The following is a 19835-nucleotide window of genomic DNA, read 5'->3' as shown; positions in this document are numbered from 1 at the left end:
AAAAAGGTCGGTGGGTTTTACGGCGCCGACACACCGGAACAGAAAACAACGAGTACCTTGATATAAGAGCTTATTTCATTGCGTGACCAAGTTCCTAACTCAGTTTAGTCATACAGTGGTGCCCTGAGATAGCAGAACAAAAAAATAAAATCAACCAAGTGACTGTTTGAAAAACTGAAAAACTCTTAAATTGGGGCATTCATAAGCCAACATAATGTTTCTATTTCCATTTCCTCTGGGAAAATTTGAGTCTTAATCCCAGCAAATTTGAGGTTGACCAGTGTCGCAACATTCCACTGTATATCATCCTTATTCATATTATTTGTGGAACTACATGTCTCACATTTATGAGTAACATCTCCTCCTCTCTCTTAAGTGGTTTGCGGTTTTGAGGGAAAAGCCCGCACTGGTCATCCATGGAGAGAACAGGACCATTTGGGGTCCGAGTGCGTCTTTAAATTCCTGACACCTCAGTATGAGTGCCAGCAAATGTTGTTTATACTCCCTCTCTGCAAACGTGGAGAGGTTACGTAAAGTCTTCAAGTAAAGTGGATAACACATGCAGCCTCTTCGACCGGCGGAGCCGAACCCACTTGGCGGGCGGCCAGAAAAGCGGGGCTCCCGCGGGGACGAGACGCGCCGGTCGGGTCGCCTCGCAGATGTTCCGCACGGCAGCGGTGATGTTTTTGTTAAGCCCGACGCTTAGCGTGTTCGCTGCCATGCTCTCAGAGCTCAGGTAAGCTGGAGCGTCTGAGGCCCCCGGAGGGGAAACACGCGAAGCATCTCCAGACTAAACAACGACCGCCTTTGTTTCTGACGTCTGCTTCTTCAGACTAACATCCTTTTTCTAGACTTCACTAGATTACATTAGATGTCTGAACCCTCGTGCAGCTCTATTACACCTTTTTTCTTAAATCATCTATCCCCTTTGAAATGAATGGAAATGACACAGGATGAAGAAAATATGCCGGTGAGTATTGTTATTGTGTGTCTGCAGGTGTTGCTACACCGTCTGTGTCCAAATATCCGTTGCTTAAAGACGCCAGCAACATAGATGCTATTCTTTAGCTTGTGTATGGCATTTTGCATTGTGTGTTAGCATTAAGCTAACTGACATTCCAAAGCACAGTACTACTGTGCGGTTGTTTTAAATACAAAATGCGTAATTCTCTTTGTTTCATGGCTAGTTTGACAGTAAACTTCAACTGGTAGTGGCTATAAATAGCTTCCAGTCCTTTTTTTTTTTTAAATGTTCACTTTCTGTAAAACTGCTGCTTGTTGTGAAAGCGAGTTGAGTGGAGCTTGCTGCCACAATCTAACGATCGCATTTCAAATTATTACCCGCAAGCCAGAGCAACAAAAAAAAAAAATCAGCGACGGCTTGCAACTTGAAAAAGTCCAGTGACTTGTAAGTCAATGCACGACTGTATTCTAATTTAAGGTGAAGAAAGGTACTTGTCACAGACCATCCTAGCCTGAACTAGCATGCTTCACTTGCGTGATTCCATCATGTCATTATCTTTTTGTTCCGCAATAGCTTTTTATCTACATAGTGTGCTGCACTGCCCATACTGTCATCCTTCGATTTAAGGTGACTACATGGCCGTGACAGACAATTCTAGCCTGAGCCAGTACGATTCGCTACCAGAATTCTGTCATCTCACCCAATTGCTCTTTGGTAATCAATAGCGTTGCAGCCACTGCAATGTACTGCAATGCCCCAACTACGATATTCTAATGTGAGGTGACTTGGTCGACGTTGCAGACTATTCTAGCCTGAATTTGCACGATTCCCTAGCACGATTCCATTGTCTTGCATATTGCCTCTTTGGTTTTCAACAGCAAGCCACGCAACGGCAAATTTTTAGCTTCAGTTAGAAAGCCTTTACAGGTACACCCGCGTCATGCTAAGAAAGTCAGCGTGTCCTTCACCAACACAAGCCTAATAATAAAGGTGCATACGTTGTGAAAGTCGTCAAAAAGCTTTACATCCCACGTGCATGTTCCGGTCATCGCAGACGTCGGCGTTCTTGCTTTTTACGGCTACAGAGCGGCTATGTCGTCTGCGACCGGCAGCTGAATTTTTGCGCGGGTGTTTTGACAGCGAGGTGCAAGGCGGCCTGCCTCGACACGCCGCTCTCAAAAACAAGAGACGTCTCCACGGCGACGGTCAAACAATTGGCTCCACGAGGCGGGCACCGATAAAGGGAAGGAGGCCAGAAAGGGACCGGAAAAGCCCCGACAACATCTGTTCGGACACACCTCGGGGCTGCGTGAATTCCTCTGCAGACATTGCAATAATGTCATGATCTTTTCTCTTTTTTTGTTTTTGGAATTCATGGGAATATACTTTAGAAAAGTGTAATTCTTCGCTACTTGGTGTCGTCGCTCTGCCTCGTACACTGTCTTCCAATCTCACAAAAATGATATAGACTTGTCTCAATTGACTGACTCAGTGGGGAATGTGGGCCTGTTTAGTTCAACATAAAGCTATTATTCCGTTGTATGATGGACAACAGATGAATTGTACCTTCCGCCACCTGGTGGAAGAGCGTTGAAATTGTTCGACCTGTGACTATTCGTTGATGGCATAGCTAGATGCACGAAGATACATGACTTGCAGTCAAGAAATAAGAGTTTTTCAACCCAATGAAGTGCAATTGGATTATTTCCCGCAGTTCAGTGATTGTGAATCACTGGTTTAGTACAGGATATGTGGTCCAAATTTACCAATTGCACAAAATCTGTCGGTGGAGTTCGTCTTTGAAGGACCCCATGAAAACGGTCAACATGACCCTAAATTAGCCGCTTCAAACCAAAATGGCAGACTTCCAGTGTCTTCTCAAGCATGGCTTGTTGAGCCTTTTGTTGTGGGTTGAATCATAATAGACTTGCTGGCCAAATTTCATGTTGCTATGTAAAAACTGGTTTGGGGAGGGGGGGGCTGAATTATCAAACAAAATTCCGGAGAAACAGACGCCGTGCTCGGAATCTCTCAAGTGAGTAAGCAACATACAGTATCAAAAAATGGACGGACATACAAATCTTTGTATTACCTTTGTAAAAGACTCATCTTAAAACAATATTATTTATGTCATTGACGACGGAAAGTCCATCAGCTGACGCCGATCTTTGATTGTAATTACGAGACTGCAACGACGTAATTCACAGCGCACCCGAGTTGTGTTCAAAGACTAGTTTTCTTTTGACTGCTGGATAAAACCAAATAGAGCCACAATGGGAGATAATGTGCAAAATCAAAAGGCTGGAGGAGGTGACGGTCCACAAAAACATCGAAAAGGAGTGCGATTCCGCATCTTTTCAAGATACTGTGCAGCTGCTGTCCCTCTCTCAGAATGAAAAAAAAAAAAAAAAAAAAAAAAGGAGTGAAACTCAAAGAAAGAGCTGCTGGTGATTAACTTTTCATAAAGAAAGCATATGAGGTGACTGGCGGCGAGCCAACAACTCCCCGGTGATTCAGAACCTCCAGAAGACTCGGGTGTCTGGCAGGAGCGCGAGGCTGACACGGGAATGTTACAAAGCTTAAAATAGCCGCGCGATGACCGCACGCCTCGTCGAAAACTCTTATCGTTTTCCAAAATATCGGCGCGGGGCGTACTTGTCACTTTTGGACATGTCCGAATTCTCGTTTCACGGCCTGCGAGTGAGAAGTAAACGCCAACTGTCCAAATAAAGCGTCTGTTCAAATGCGTTAAAGGTATATTCAAACAAGTCAAACTTAACACCTTGCTATGTGGCTTCTGCGCAGCGAGGAGACCGCAGAGGATGGCGGCGGCGGTCTCCTGTAATGACGAGGGAGCGAGCGATGCGGACCAACGGGCCGGGTCAACTCGCCTCGGTGGGCGGGTGGAGGCCCGGGGTTGGGGGCGCACTCCACGGCTCGGGCCCCGGGCCAAGCAGAACTGTGAGCCAGAGAGCAGGAATCCAAACCTCCACGCAGGAATTTGCATGACTCGGCACGGCGATCCAGACCGACGCACAGCCCACCGCGGGTCCCTGTTTTACAACGCCGTCTGCCTCGCAAGGACCCCCCCTCACCTCCCCGCCGCAGCCTCCGACCCCCTGCCTATCTGGCCGCCGCCATGATGCCAGACAGCAAAGCGTCAGCAGAATGCTCCCAATGTATACAGTAAGCTATACTGCAGTTTGGATTTCCAGTGGAACCCCTATGGGAAACCATTCTTATCAAGATAATGCAGTGTTCCCCTGCTATACTGCAGCTGACGTTCCTTGGACGGAATTGTACGGTTTAGGTGAACATTTTGGTGTTCAAATACAGAATGTTTAATTCGCTTTTGTTTTCCGGTCAGTTTTATTGTAAACTTCAACAGGGAGGGACAAAAACAAACAAACAAACAAAACAAAAAAAACTACTTGAAGCAAGCCCGCTGTGAGGAAGAACAGGCGCTTAGGAATACTTTAAAAAGTATTTTTTTTTTTTTATACGGTCCCTTGATATCACAGATTTTCACCTATTGCAGCGGGTCCCCAAATCTGTACAAGCTCTCAGGTATTCCGCTTTATTATTATTATTTTTGTAACTCCCAGGAGTGCACGTCTGTCTGGAAGCCTTTCCGACCAGCCAGCCAGGGAGCGAGCGCCCCATGCGGAGCAGATGTGCTGCACTGGGCCAGAGTTCTGTAAACCTGGCAGCTCCCAAATGTACACAATCCCGCAGCCAAGCGCTGGATTATTTCAAGTGGTTTTCCACACACACACACACACACAGACACACACACACACGCACACGCGAAACAGGGCTGCATAGCTTGCGAATCCCTGCAAGGCCTCAGTGAGTGAGAGCGCGTCGGCCGGCGTCCAACGAAGCCGGCGAAGACGCGGCGGTCCTGGCTGGACCGCCGCGTGATGTCTGATGACCCACTTTGGATGCAGATGATCCAGGGCGTGCCGTCACCGACTCTGTGGCTCGTGTATGACGAGGATGATGTAATACAACAAAGTAATATGACGGTTAAGGGTTCTCGAACTTTATATCCCATTTTTTTCCCCAAGGACACCCCTCATTGTGCTCATGTCAATTAAACATAACTACCATGTGCACTGAATGCTATAAGAATTATTCATTCTTGGAATGTCCACCATCTGTTATTAAACAGGAAAACATAACTGAATTATATTAAAATTATATGAAAGATAAAAATAATTTAAAAAACGCTGCGTGCATGGAGGGATGTCAGATTTATGTGATATGTCGCAATCATGCCAGCGTTTTTTCCTGGCCCACAACTAAGGTAGGGAGAGTAATTGGTTTCGTGCACGCGCCATATCGCGATTTGTCGCTGCCGTGCCGTCACGTGTGGGAAAGGAGTCGCAATTGCCCATGCGCTTTCCTTTTTGTCGTTTATTGAACGCCAGGAGAATGGGCACAGACCGTGAGCACACTCACGGAGCTGCTGCTGCTGTCAACCGCAGCTCTTACCCGGACCCTCACACACGGTCACCCCACCATGGCAAAAATTTGCAAGTAACTGACAACCCCCCCAAAAAAGGTTCATAATTGCCTATTGTTGCCGCAAGATTGCGGCAAAGCGCCACTTTTATATTAGATAGGGCTTTGGCCTGAGCACAAAAACAGCAAATAGGAGATTTTTCGCGGTACTGTGACCATCTCTGGTCGTTTTGGTCCACACCAGGGGGTGAAACCAACCAGAGTGCCATTAAAAACAGACTTAAAAAGTACGCGCGTGAAAGCGCCATTACATAGTTAACTAACCATGGAGATGACTAACAGGAAGTTGACCGCTGTCTTTAGCCGCCAATGGTGAAGTGATGCGCGGGAGCAGACATATGGAAACAATTTACCCCCCCCCCGTCAAGTACCACATAACACGCATTACACACAGACACACACACACAGATACAGGCGCACACACTTGATTCGAGCTGCAAATGAAGACGTCGTAAAACAGGTTATCAGCTACACGACACGCTGACATTAGCTAATTCCTTTACCTCGACCTTTAGCAGGCTATGAATGGTGGGACAAAATGTCGCCGTTTGCGACGTGCCGTTGCCCGATACATTACTGACACAAGAGATTTGAATATGGATATTGTTGCTATTGCTATTGTTGACCTCCGCGACCCGACCTCGGATAAGCGGAAGAAAATGGATGGATGGATGGATATTGTTGCTGTCTAATATAAACAATGTATTGTGTTCACCCACTATGAAGTCGTTAAAGTAGCACTTGTTTAAAGGGTCATAATTACCGTAACGTCCATGCTAATTCTTGTTAGCCTGGCAATTGTGTTTCAGATTTTATGTTAGCATTGAGCTAATGGATTTTCGTTAAGAGGGAAATTATGTATTTCCTGACTGAATGGAAGTGAGCATAGGCACGAGGGAATACCGTAAGTGTATTTTAATAGATTTAAATTTGCTTAAAGCATGTGGGATTAAAATGATAATAACAATTTTATTATGGGTCAAGGGCATATTTCTTCCCATTTGTGGCTCACTATTCAAAAATTCAACTATTTATGTGTTTTTGTTTGTGTGAAGCCAGTTGTCAGGAAAGAGAAAAAAAAATATCCTCAAAAGCTCACAAATTCACATCTCTCTGCATATTTTTCTGCTCTTTCTGCCGCAAGACGGCGCCAAAGTTCTGCCAAATAAGAAGGTAGTCATTGGTGTCAGGGGGAGAAGTTGGAGACTGAAAAAGTGAGAACTTTATATGTTGTTGAAGACCTAAGTTTAGCCTGGGTTGTTAACGGAAGTTGCCAAGAGTCTTTGCCGCACGTGTATGCAAATGTGCATTTGCGTTTTTTGGAAATCAAATCATTTGTAAGCCATTTATTTTTAAATGCAATATTGTTGATAAAGTATTCAACTGGTTCGGGATCAGAGTTTGTGATCTATTTACGGTTTAGACTATTATTATAGACGACTATAAACATTTTTAGTCAATTACTGGCAGTTTTTGACTTTCCGTGACAGGGCTGCACCCTTATCCACATGAATTCCTTGCAGTCACTCCACATCTGTCTGTCAGCCAACCCCCTTCGGTTTACCCCTGCAGATTTTTAGCTGGATTTAGGTCTGGGCTCGGGATGCTCGTTCCGTTCTGTCGAATGCAGCCGTCGCAACATTAGCACAATGAGCTCGACTTACAAGTGACACACACACCTTACATGTTTTTTTAAGTTGTGTCACTTGGTAGATTTTTTTTTCTTCCCCCATTTGTGCTGGGAGCCAAAATCAGAGACGTGACCGAGCTTCGGATACGCCGCCGGTAAGACTACAGTGGGGGGGGGGAGAAAAGTTGATGAACTTTCTACCGTTTACTGAATGGGACAGTCAAACATACAAATACAAAATGAAAACAATCGCAAAGAGCATGGAGGGCAGGCTAACACTCAACTAATCACGTGACTTCAGCTCCTGACATCCTCACTAGGCCACGCCCTTTAAAGGCACAGAGGTACTAGTGTGTGTTAAATACACTTTGGAAAGCCGGTTTATTTCTTTTAAATCCTCTTTTATTATGTTTGATTATATTTTTTATATATTACAATACAGCGCTATTTTTATTCATTAAAAGTATTTTTAAAACATTGTGTGTGTGTGTTTTTGTGGGGCTGGAACGGATTAATTGCATTTCAATTAATTTCAAGGGGAAAACATGCTTTGACATAGACTGTACTGCACGTTTAAATCCAACAGTGACGGAATATGAACTGCGCTTCCTCCTGGGCACTGGGAAGCCCGGATTTCATTGAAGCAGTTGACCGCGGCACAGGGGTAGGGATAGTGGGGGTGTCAGATCCCCCCCCCCCAAAACAAATACAACAATGCCCCCTTTGTGCAAGACTAACAGCGTACCTTGCAGCCTGCTCTGTGATGCCCTGCCAATACAAACCACTGTGTTGGGTTACAGTTCTTGTAGCAAAACAATCTGTGCTTGAGTTTAATAAACTACACTTGGCCTGTCCGTCAGTCAAGCGCGGGCGCACACACACGCAAGCACACACGGCTTATCCCATTAGCACTAATGAGAGGGGGCGGGTTCGATGATTCGTGCTGAGAAGGCTACCTGTTGACGAGACGACCGCCACAGTCGCACCCTCTCGCTCATCAGGTGGTTTTTACGCCGCCGATGCTTCGCCCATTAGCCACTTCCACGATCTTAGAGAAGCATTTCCTCTGGTTTGAAGCGAATGTAACATTCATACAGATACATCTCCATAAATTAAGAATCGTGTCAAAAGCGGAATTCAGTTAGGTAGCTCAAGTCAAAAAGTGAAACTCAAATAGAGATGCAGTCCACACTCCCAGAGTGAAATAATTCATGTTTTTTTTTTATACATATAATTCTGATGATTATAGCTTACAGCAAATGAAAACCTAAACGTCACTATCTCTAGAAAGTAAAATCATGAAAATGATTATTTCATGTTGAAATTAGGCAGGAATTTCCCAGGTGTTTTATGAATCTATTTAAAGCATCGGTGCTGAAATAAATGGACTTTTCTACCATATTAAAATTTATTGAGAGAGAAGTACCAAGCGACGGCTTGTACCTTGAAAAACTTGCAATTTCGGGAACTCGTAAGTGAAGGTTTTACTGAATTTACATGAAATCTGGTTGTTGAAGTCAGAATTTTGCAAAAGCATATTTTCCCTCATTGGAGCCAAACACAGTAATATCAATGCACCTTGAAAAGTAAAGAACCCATGATGCATTGCACCAGTATATAAAAAAAATATATCTTCATATGAATGAGTTGTGATGCGATAATAGCTTTAATATCAGAAGAGAAACACATTTCACCAACATACTCAGCTTTAAAAAGAAATCTTAATACAATGTATTTGTTTGTTCAATAATTATTACGGAAAGTACCACAGCTGACTTTTGAGCCAGTATGTTGTAATTATGCCACATTAATGACGTAATTAACGGTACGCCCGAATAATGTGCCCCAAATATTTTCCATTTGACTGATAATAAACATCTCTACATACTCAGTAGGGAATGAGTGCATAATACCATATTCAAATCCATTAACAATTACTGTGGAACGTCAAATCGAAAATACTTTGTATGGAAAGCAAAATGTTTCGCATGGTGAAATTTAACTGCCGCCGTTAACCCACCCAGCAAAGTGGAGATCAACAGCGCCCCCAGCAGGGAGTTACCTTGCAGTACAAGCGTAACTCAAGGAGGGAAATACTTGAGGGAAAATGTTGTTTTGTTTTGTGAATATGGTTTGGTTAAACGTTTTGGTGTTTCAATATACAATGTTTAATTGTCACTTGTTTTACAGTGGACTTGGACTGGGAGTGAAAATGAAACAAGTGAGTTCTGTGTAAAGTGCAGACGCGAGTGTAGGATGCGGCAGTCGTAGTACCTGCGGCTGCTCTTCTTCCCCCGCTCCTCCTCGCCCTCGGGCTCGCTGGCTTTTCCGGCGCCTTTGTCCTTCTTCAGCTTGGCCCTGACCAGCTCGCTGGCCTTCTCGCCCACGCCGTCCTCCTGGAGGAACGCGACCGCACGTTTCCGTGATTTTTGATGAGCTTCCTCCGAGCTCTTCAAGGGTGACTTACCTCCGCTTCATCTCCAGACGTCTTCTCTCCTCTTGGGGAGGAGAAATTTGATGACACGTAAGAAGTCTTGTGTCATTGTGTCACTTACTACGGTCGTGGCTATCAAGATTATATTACTTATCGACAGCTGGGACGGAGCTGAGTCTGGGATCGTCCTTCAGGAGGTCGTGGCTGCTTTTGCTCTTTCCTTTCAGGCTCTGGGGAAACGGCAACAATAGCGGTAAAGCACTCTAAAACACGGAATGCTTTAAATTAAAATGTAGAAAAATAAAACGGTTAAACCGCGATCGCTACCTCACTAACTTGGTTGACCATCTCCTCGTCTTCTTCGGCCTCCTCGCCGAACGACAGGAGGCTGAAGTTCCTACAAAGATGGACAAATGCATACAGCGGTGCCCTGACTATCAAGTTTCATCCGTTCCGTAGCCAAACTTGTAACGCAAAACACTTGTATCTCAAATCATCTTTCCCCTTTGAAATGAATAAAAACATGCACATAAAAACACCAGAAAACCGAGTCAAAGAAAATGGAAATAAACAAGTTTCGTAATGTAATTAAGCCAAACGTCTCTTACACAGACACGTTGCAGTCCTTTAAAAACCATATGAACCTTTACTAAACATGACTTACTTTGTGGCTTTTGACTGCGATTTCTTTCCTTCTTCTTTGTCTTTTTCCTTCTTGGCTTTCTTCGTTTCACGTGGCTCAATGTCGTCAAAAGGACAATGCAGCACCTAGAATTGTTTAAAAAAAAAAAAAAAATTACAAAAATAAATAAAATGAGCCTCACAATTTATGGACGCCGAAGGTCTCACCTCGGCAGTTCTTATCTTGTGGGGATTCAGAGGTCTTTCATTGCTGTCACATTCCACGTCCGCTAACCTGAGCATGTTATAGACCGTGTCTCCGGTCACCTGAAAGCAGCGTTTTTGTTAGTGTCAGACGTGTGGACGCACCAACGGAGACAGCTCCATTTTCAGACTCACTTTGGCAAAAATAGTGTGCTTGTTGTTCAGCTCGTCGGCACGTCCCAAAGTGAAGAAGAACTGGCTGCCGTTGTCGTGCGTCCCGGCGTTGGCCATGGCGACCAAACCTCTCCGATTGAAGCGCAGTCTGGTGTGAAACTCATCCTGAAGGCGGGAGCGGAGAGACACATATTACGCTCTGTGCCAATTCACGATGTTCGGAAACAATAGGCGGCGCGATCCTTCCAGGTGGCAGAACGATCAGACTTTTGCAACCCGGAAGAACGTGACGTCATGGCCAAGTGTCTTATGCAAAGGCCTTCGTCGGTGACTTAATGGAAGCGTTCCAACCTTGAACGTCTTCCCATAGACGGACTCTCCTCCAGTCCCTGTACCAGTTGGATCTCCACCCTGAATGATGAATTCAGGCACCACCCTGTGGAATATTGTCCCATCGTAGTAACCTTTAGGACCCAATGAGAGTTAAGGGAAAAAAAAAAAAAAAAGAAAAAAAAAACATTATTCGAGCAACTGTGTCATTTTAATGACTTTAAACTAGGGATAGAAAAATTATCGGCTGAGCTAATTATCCTGGCCTGTTTCCCCCCCAATTAGACGGATGATAACAGATGGATGGAATTTTTGTTAACTTTATAAGAGATGCTGTCGACCCTGGGAACTCCCTGCTTTTTTTTTTTTTTTTTTTTTTTTGCTTTTGTTTAAACTTAAAACAGCGAGAAGTGAAAGACGAACATCTCAGCTATATTGAAATTTTGGCAAACTTTATTTAACTGTAGAACACTTTAAAGAGCTATTTACTTGCTTAAGTTTTCATTTAACTTCATAACACATGCTGCTTTTTGTTAGAATTTAAAAAGAAAAAATGTTGATTGTCTAGCAAAAAAAATTTTTTTAATAAACATAGGCTAAAAACAAAAAGACATTGAAATGAAGTGATGAAATTTGTACTATTCCAAATTTGTACGTCAATATTTTCCCTTTCACTACAAATAAATATCGACTCCAAATATCGGCAATCGACCTCTTTGCGCTATCGGCCCTGAGGAAAAGCTCATATCGGTCAATGTTGACATTAAACTGGCACCGTTTGACCATTCACCTTCCATGCACAGCTGCACGAAGTTCCGACATGCCTTCGGAGCTTCCTTGGACCACAGCTCGATGTCAATGTCACCAGCTGAGGTCTTTAACAAGACCTTGAACGAAGAGTGAAGCGAATGAGTCCAACATGTTCCATTTTGATTGGAAAGGTGGGAGTTAAACGTGCCATAGTGGATTCCGCTCACCTTGCCGTTGGTGGGTGGTTCTTGAATGTATATATTGCTCATTCTCACGACAAATAATGTTGCACACTACGTTTTTAAGCTTGCCTTTTTGCTTTTATTGTAGGAAACGATGCTCAATAGCGGTCGATACAGTTAGTCCTTTTTCTGCCTGGTGCGACCGTATTGTTTACGTCCTTGTGTGAGGGGTGTTGCCAATATTGTTACAGTCATAATTCTTTATTCATCAAGCATTTACACTTGTTATTTGAGAGTTATAAACATAGATGTGCTTGTCTTGTAGGCGTATTTCGGTATGCGTGTATTAGTGACGTATAAGTAACACACACAAAAAATAATCTCTTAATTCCCCCTACAAGCGATGTGTTGGTTTGACCCATGTGCCCTGTGAAAATCATCCCTCTCAGAAACAGCGATAACAAAAATGGTTCCTGACATTTCTCTTTTTTTTTTTTTTTTTGCCATGAACGGAAGTACCGTAATTCCAGACGGAACAAAGCGGAAGCTCTTCGACAATGGCGGCAGCTGAAAATAATGCTGAACTGAAGCGAAAAGCAGATGAAACGCAGGGTGAAGACGGAGAAAATGAGGAATGGGTCGGGCCCATGCCGAGCGAGGCTGCGACGACCAAGAAAAGGAAAGGTTTGTGTCTTTTGTCAAACATTTAAGACTTATACCACACTACGAACTCGAAATTACAAGTGCGGCGTCTTAGAAAATACCTCATGTCTGTACATCACATGATGCTAACAAATAAATCCCACAGGTGGGAGTAAGGCACAAATGGTCAGTCTCAAGTCTTAAACTTCAAGTTTCAATCAAGTCCCAAGTTACTGTGGCACAAATCAAGCCAGTCATGCAGATTTGTGTCACCGGTCCTGGAACTTTTCTGACACATCTCATGTATTCACACAAGCTAATTTGCACTCAATATCTGTACTTGTGTTAATTAGCTAATTTTTGCAATCACATTGTTTTTTTGTTTTTGTTTTTGTTTGTTTGTTTCCAAACCAATATCCGTATTGTCTACTGTTGTAGTCTGTTTTGTGCGCATAAAATAATTCTTTCAAAAAGACAACAATTGTTGCTATCTTAAAAATGCAGAAGACAATTAAAATCATGTCGTATAAAGGGGGGGGGGGGGGTTTAGTTTTTTATGTTTATGTGCCATAATGACTTGACAGTAGTTCATGGGTAAAATGATCTGTCTTTTTTGCGAGGTCATGAGTGTGAGTATTTACAAAATGTTTACCTTTTTTTTGTTTTGTTTTTTGGTGTGTGTTGAACTGTTTTCCCCAGTTCTGGAATATGAACGCGTCTACCTGGACAACTTGCCTTCAGCTGCCATGTATGAAAGGAGCTACATGCACAGAGACGTGATCACACACATTGTTTGCTCCAAGTAAGTTTCCTGGTATTAACTCTGTTCATAAATGTGTCCATCGAAGAATGCAAACAGGTCTTTATCTCTTTTTTTTTTTTTCTTCTTTCTTTTCTTTTTTTTCTTTTTCTTTAGGACAGACTTCATCATCACGGCCAGTCAAGATGGTCATGTCAAGTTCTGGAAGAAAAAGGAGGACGAGGGAATTGAGTTTGTCAAGCACTTTCGGGGTCATCTCGGTACGCTTTGATTTGAGCCTTTTGTCTGTATAGTGTTGCCAAGTTCCGGGAAGGTTTTAAAGCTGGGAACTTTCAATAGGAATGAAGCGGAAGCCTCAAGTTCTTCAGCGTCTGCGACGCAAGCACAGATTGCCTTCCGACTTGTTTGTGTGCTCTTTCCGCGCAGGCGTGATCGAGAGCATCGCGGTCAGCGCCGACGGCGCGCTCTTCTCTTCGGTCGGAGACGACCAGGCCATGAAAGTCTTTGACGTCGTGAACTTTGACATGATCAACATGCTCAAATTGGGGTGAGTGCACAGGGTGACTCGCGTAATGTCAGAGAAGAGGGAATTAAGCAGTGCTTTTTCATGTCATTCTTGTGGCCCAAAATGTGTGTGCTGTGATTTTTATTTTATTTAAAGACCTTTTGATGTGATGAAACTGCAGGCAATAGTGACAGTTGTAAACAAGTTGAAAATGTATTTAGTTCTAAAAGCAAAACAATGACATTTATATTATTGGAAGTAACTGTAGCATTATGCACACTAACATTTGAACATTAGCACTGCGCTTAAATAGGGGGGGGGGGGGGGAACTGTACTTAATGAGCTGATTAAAACGTATCACAAATAGTTGAAATAAAAATTGCTCCTCATTAAACATTTAAAAACAAAGGGTTCTTAAAATTTCAATGGAAATTGTGTTGTACTAAATGTTAAATACAAAAAAAATTTTTTTTAAATACAACTGAACTGTACTTGGGCAGCAATTCTCTGACATGTTTTGATAATCGCTGATTTGGAGTATTTATTTGCAAACCCTTTTCCCGACCATTTCCACCGCCTACAAGAACATCGGAACTTCATTTGAGGTGACGCTAATGTACTTTAAATGGTGGCAGGTGTGTGCTGACTCCCATTTAAGTTTCAATGTGATCGGAATTCTGAACACAAGTGTATACTTGTGCAACCACATTCTCTCAGTTGTTTAAATCCCCTGTGGAATAGATAAAAAAAAAAAAAATCTATTGTTGTTCAGGATATAGGTCACATTAATAGGGTCAAAGGTTTTGAAATGTGGTGGTGGTTTCGTGTTTTTAATATCACAAAAACTGGACATCTGAACAGGGCGCGGGGGTGTAGACTTTTTTATATCCACTGTAGGTTTTCACGGTGGACTGCTATGAATGGTGCAACTCTCGGGAAGCTCCGGTGGTTGGTCCAAATTGTGGAAAAGTTGAAGCGGTCGGATGAAATTGCGAACTCGTGCGCAATTCGCATGGATGCGACCGAGACATTGCAATTTCCCAGAGAGCCGATTGAGACGTTCATGAATTGTGTTTGTCGTCGTAGCTTCCACCCTGGTCAGAGCGAGTGGATCTATAATCCCGGAGATGCCATTTCCACGGTGGCCTGCTCGGAAAAATCCACCGGGAAGATCTTCGTCTACGACGGCCGGGGAAGCGGCCAGCCCCTCCACGTCTTCGAGAAGATGCACTCCTCGCCGCTGTCGCAGATCCGCCTGAATGCCAAATTTCGAGTGGTCGTCTCTGCCGACAAAGCGGGAATGCTGGAGTACTGGACCGGCCTCCCCTCGGAATTCAAGTTCCCCAAACGCGTGCAGTGGGAATACAAGACGGACACGGATTTGTACGAGTTCGCCAAACACAAAACGTACCCCACCAGCCTGGTGTTCTCACCCGACGGGAAGAGAATGGCCACCATGGCGTCTGACCGTAAAGTCAGAATCTTCCGCTTTCTTACGGGGAAGCTAATGAGAGTGTTTGATGAATCTTTAACGGTAAGTCGTCACCCACGGTAAAATAGTTTAGGATTTTACTTTTTGTTTTTTTAAAGGAAGTTAGTTTTAATGTAAATTCCTTTAAATGCCCTCATGCTGGCCTGCTTTTACATTCAGTCAGATTTGCATTTGTAAATTTTCAGGAATTTTCAAAGTTGAAAAAAAAAAAAGTTGGAAACTTTGAAAATTGGGAATGAACGGGAATTTATGGAAATGACCCAGAATTTTACAAATTTGAAGATTAGCTCTTTATAGGGAATTTATATGTAATTGGGGAAATTTTATCATGATCCAGACTAAAACAACCATCTTTCTTGTTAGTATAGTAGTACCTTGATTTAGGATTGGAACCAAATTCTGAGTTTTTCGAGTTTCATCCCATCCCAAACAGGGTGGGATGATGAAGCAATTAAGGCACTGTAATGCGCTCGCATGTGGCCAAGGAGCGCAACTCAGCTTATGACGAAACTAAATGTTCATATTTATCCTTAAATATCACTGGGTCTGGCTGAATCCTTGCAGCTACAAAACCCTTCACTTCAGGAAAATTGGTCAATAATTTGTAAAAAAATAAATCAATAAAATAAATATAATATGAAATTTACCAAATTTGGACATAGGTGGCTTCTGACCAATAATGGTGTTACATTTCCATGAGTATCAGTGAATTATTCTCATTTGCTGACGCTAGGCCCTGACTTTTATAGGCACACACATTCAAAGTCACAGATTCTACACTGTAGAACGTGACGACGGTGACTCCAAGTGAACAAAAATAATACTTTTAACTCACATGGACATTTTGTATTGGTATTGTTGTTTAATAATGCAAAATCAATCCATAAACCTTTAATTCATGGGGTAAATTGGTAGAATTAATTGAGCTTAAAAATAACCGATAGATGCAGCCCTAATTATGTTTCACGCATCCTTCGCCGCTACCGTGGCTCGTTGGCACGTTCGTCACAAACGTTTGTTTACGTGCCTTCGCTTGCTGCGCCAGATGTTCACAGAGCTGCAGCAGATGAGGCAGCAGCTGCCCGACATGGAGTTCGGCCGGCGGATGGCGGTAGAGCGAGAGCTGGAGAAGGTAGACGGGATCCGTCTCACCAACATCATCTTCGACGAGACGGGGCATTTCGTCATGTATGGGACCATGCTGGGCATCAAGGTCATCAATGTAGAAACCAACAGGTGTGGGTTCAAGCGAAAGAAGAAGGAAAAAAAAACCTAGCAGCCAATATCTGAAATGTTTTATTTTGCTCCCAGATGCGTGCGCATTCTCGGGAAGCTTGAGAACATCCGCGTGGTCCAGCTGAGTCTCTTCCAGGGCGTCGCAAAGGCAATGCAAGTGGCGCCGACCGTGGAAATGAAAGCCTCGGACAATCCTGCCTTGCAAAACGTGGAGCCGGACCCCACCGTCTTCTGCACCGCCTTCAAGAAGAACCGATTCTACATGGTGAGTCATGATGGATACATAATGTGGAGGGGAAGCTAGAGATACGCTGTTAGTCAGCCCTGTTAAAGTTTACTGTAAACAAAAGTGAATTAAGCGTCGTCTTTTTAAACACCAAAATGTCCAACCAAACCGTATCATTTCGTTTAACAAACGTCTGCTAGCTTAATGCTAACATAATGCGAAACACCAGATACGGCTGAGGAAGTTAGCCTAGATGCTACGGTAAATACAAACTTTCAACCAATTGCTGCTTTAACATACATGGAGCAGCAGCACATATAAACAAGGCAAAACAACAGTATACACCAGCATGATTCTGATATATATATATAGATATATATATATCAGAATCAGAATCATCTTTATTTGCCAAGTATGTCCAAAACACACAAGGAATTTGTCTCCTGTAGTTGGAGCCGCTCTAGTACAACAGACAGTCAATTTACAGAACACTTTGGAGACATAAAGACATTGACAAAAAACAATTGTGCAAAAAGATGCAGAGTCCTCTATCTATATATATATATATATATATATATATATATATATGTGTATATATATATGTGTGTATATATATATGTGTGTGTATATATATATGTGTGTGTATATATATATATATATATATGTGTGTATATATATGTATATGTATATATATATATATATATATATGTGTATATATATATATATATATATACACACATGTATATACATATATATATATATGTATGTATGCTATACATGCATATGCTATGCTATATGTATATATAGCAGCAAAATGTGATCCTGTATTTCAGTACACTGAAGAGGCATCCTCTTGTTGCTGATAATTATGCCGTGGAGCTGAGTGCTGCCTGGCATGTTGCGGCACAGTGTGGTACTACACTGAAGGCTCGCAAGTTCGCTACTTTAAATTCGGACTTGCTTGTATACTGTAGAAACATCCTTAAAAAAGATCTCTCGCAAATCTCCGATATAGCAGGGTTGCGAACGATGAGCCGTGCCACAGAGAGCAAAAGCTGTTTCACAGAAAGTACTGCCAACATTTCAAAATTGACCTGACACGAATGACAAGTGAGGTTTTCACATACATTCTGTGTTCAAAGTTCTCAAAGAGGGAACCCGAGGACACCAAAAGCGCCGACTCGGACAGAGACATCTTCAACGAGAAGCCCTCGAAGGAGGAGGTGATGGCGGCCACGCAGGCCGAGGGCCCCAAGAGAGTGTCGGACAGCGCCATCATCCACACCACCATGGGCGACATCCATATCAAGCTCTTTCCTGTGGAGTGGGTGAACGCCATTAATGCATGCCCCATATGTTCCAACAAATTCTCACCTGTGCTCCTCCTCCTCATAGGTGCCCGAAAACGGTTGAGAACTTCTGTGTTCACAGCAGGAACGGCTACTACAACGGACACATCTTCCACAGAGTCATCAAGGTTTGTGCTGTCGGAAAGTACGTGGCGCTGTCGTAGTGGCACACCTGGATCTGTAGCTGTATCACAAACAAGGACTTGCACCATGGGAGTACCTCAAGGCTCTATTTTGGGATCACTGGTGTTTATACTATATATAAATGATCTCCCACCGATCCTTGAAGTCATCTATATGCATGGGAAAGACTCCTCCTCCAAGTGCGTGTCATGTGACCACTGATGGTCATCTGACTGGAGTGAGCAAAACTGTGGCTCATGCTAATGCAGCTACACAAACCGGACAGGAGGAAAAAAAGCTCATTAAGGTCAGCAGTGTGGAAGCATTTAGGCTATCCGGTTGAGAATAAAGATGGAAATCATCTTGTTGACAAGACCCAGAAAATATACTGTAACTGCTTCATAACTTAGATGATCTAGATTCTACGCTTAGGTTTAAAAAGTTCATACGACGGATAAGCTGCAGTTTGAAATACAATGTTCACTCTAAATGGATATGAAACTCACTCAAACTGGAGGTTTCGAAAAGTTGAATTGAAGCAAGACTGTGTTCGTGTTTGCAGGGCTTCATGATCCAGACCGGAGACCCCACGGGCACCGGCATGGGCGGCGAGAGCATCTGGGGCACAGAGTTTGAGGACGAGTTCCACGCCACCCTGAGACACGATCGTCCCTACACCCTCAGCATGGCTAACGCGGGCCCCGCCTCCAACGGCTCGCAGTTCTTCATCACGGTGGTGCCCACGGTGAGTTAAACCAGCACTCCCCCAACTGATCATCAGTTTTATTTTGAAAATCAGGTACAGTAAATCCGCCTGTGACTTTGCACACGTCAAAGCGCTCGTCGTGGGCTCATGATACGGTCATGTTGGATCAGGCCGTGCTTTTTCATTACCACATTAAAACCGTAACCCCGCTCCTGCTTTTTCCACCTTGAAAATATTTCTAAACTTAGGTCCATGTTATCTCATTCTGAACTAAAAATAAGCACCCGTGCTTTTGTCCCCGCACGTCTTGACTATAGCAAACCCCCATCTATTAAAGTATTTTGGGGTCCTATTTTTCAGAGTAAATTATTGACATGGGCAATTACTGTGAAAAAATATTTAGGAGGGTATCAATTATGTACTCGTAGAGTTACAGTTACCTTTAAATGCCACTAGATTTAGCCAAAATATTACTTTTCTATTAGTCAGGGCTTTGACCTGTAGACATTAAAAAGCACACTGACACAGTTTTGGCAGGCATTCCCGTAAGACGTCATTGTTTTTTCTTGTATTAACTGAATGTTCGTGACTATATTCAAATCAAGAAAATCACTTTGTGAGTTGTCTCTGTGAGAAGCGCTGTACATAGACTTTACTTACTTGGTCTCCGCAGCCTTGGCTGGACAACAAGCACACGGTGTTCGGAAGGTGCACCAAAGGCATGGAGGCCGTGCAGAGGATCTCCAACGCCAAAGTTCACCCCAAAACGGACAAACCGTACGAGGACATCAGCATCATCAACATCACTATCAAGTGACTGATTGTACGTCTTCATGTACAGTGTTTAAAAAAAGAAAAAACTATGAAACAATGCTTTCCGTGTTTTACATGGTGTATATTTTGACTGACCTTGTGTTTAAAAAAAAAAAAAAAAAAAAAAGTATTTATCAAACCAATGACCAACCTGGTCAATCACTTCT

At 43.2% G+C, this 19835-nt stretch overlaps 2 protein-coding genes across 2 annotated transcripts in view; one reads left to right on the top strand and one right to left on the bottom strand.

The window, feature by feature from the left end:
- The window catches only part of cwc27 (CWC27 spliceosome associated cyclophilin), a 20432-nt gene extending 8409 nt beyond the window's left edge, over positions 1 to 12023 (bottom strand). The window contains exons 1-10 of the mRNA XM_061698854.1: positions 11862 to 12023; positions 11675 to 11771; positions 10906 to 11018; positions 10576 to 10719; positions 10405 to 10503; positions 10220 to 10323; positions 9883 to 9952; positions 9706 to 9785; positions 9589 to 9619; positions 9396 to 9517 (exon numbers count right to left, since the gene is read on the bottom strand). Of these exons, the coding sequence (XP_061554838.1) occupies positions 9396 to 9517; positions 9589 to 9619; positions 9706 to 9785; positions 9883 to 9952; positions 10220 to 10323; positions 10405 to 10503; positions 10576 to 10719; positions 10906 to 11018; positions 11675 to 11771; positions 11862 to 11903 (902 nt within the window). The 5' untranslated portion in view covers positions 11904 to 12023. The remainder of the gene's footprint in view (positions 1 to 9395; positions 9518 to 9588; positions 9620 to 9705; positions 9786 to 9882; positions 9953 to 10219; positions 10324 to 10404; positions 10504 to 10575; positions 10720 to 10905; positions 11019 to 11674; positions 11772 to 11861) is intronic.
- On the top strand, positions 11812 to 19835 carry ppwd1 (peptidylprolyl isomerase domain and WD repeat containing 1). The gene is made up of 12 exons (XM_061698853.1): positions 11812 to 11825; positions 12333 to 12500; positions 13158 to 13260; positions 13375 to 13478; positions 13645 to 13765; positions 14810 to 15257; positions 16261 to 16451; positions 16527 to 16716; positions 17820 to 18001; positions 18073 to 18154; positions 18712 to 18894; positions 19529 to 19835. Exons 2-12 carry the CDS (start codon positions 12374 to 12376, stop codon positions 19670 to 19672), a joined length of 1875 nt encoding a protein of 624 aa, XP_061554837.1. The 5' UTR covers positions 11812 to 11825; positions 12333 to 12373; the 3' UTR covers positions 19673 to 19835.

The sequence above is a fragment of the Phycodurus eques genome, chromosome 15, assembly GCF_024500275.1.
Source record: "Phycodurus eques isolate BA_2022a chromosome 15, UOR_Pequ_1.1, whole genome shotgun sequence".
Classification (NCBI taxonomy): Eukaryota; Metazoa; Chordata; class Actinopteri; order Syngnathiformes; family Syngnathidae; genus Phycodurus; species Phycodurus eques.
Note: the sequence above shows the minus strand (reverse complement) of the source record. Positions and strands in the feature narration are given on the sequence as shown.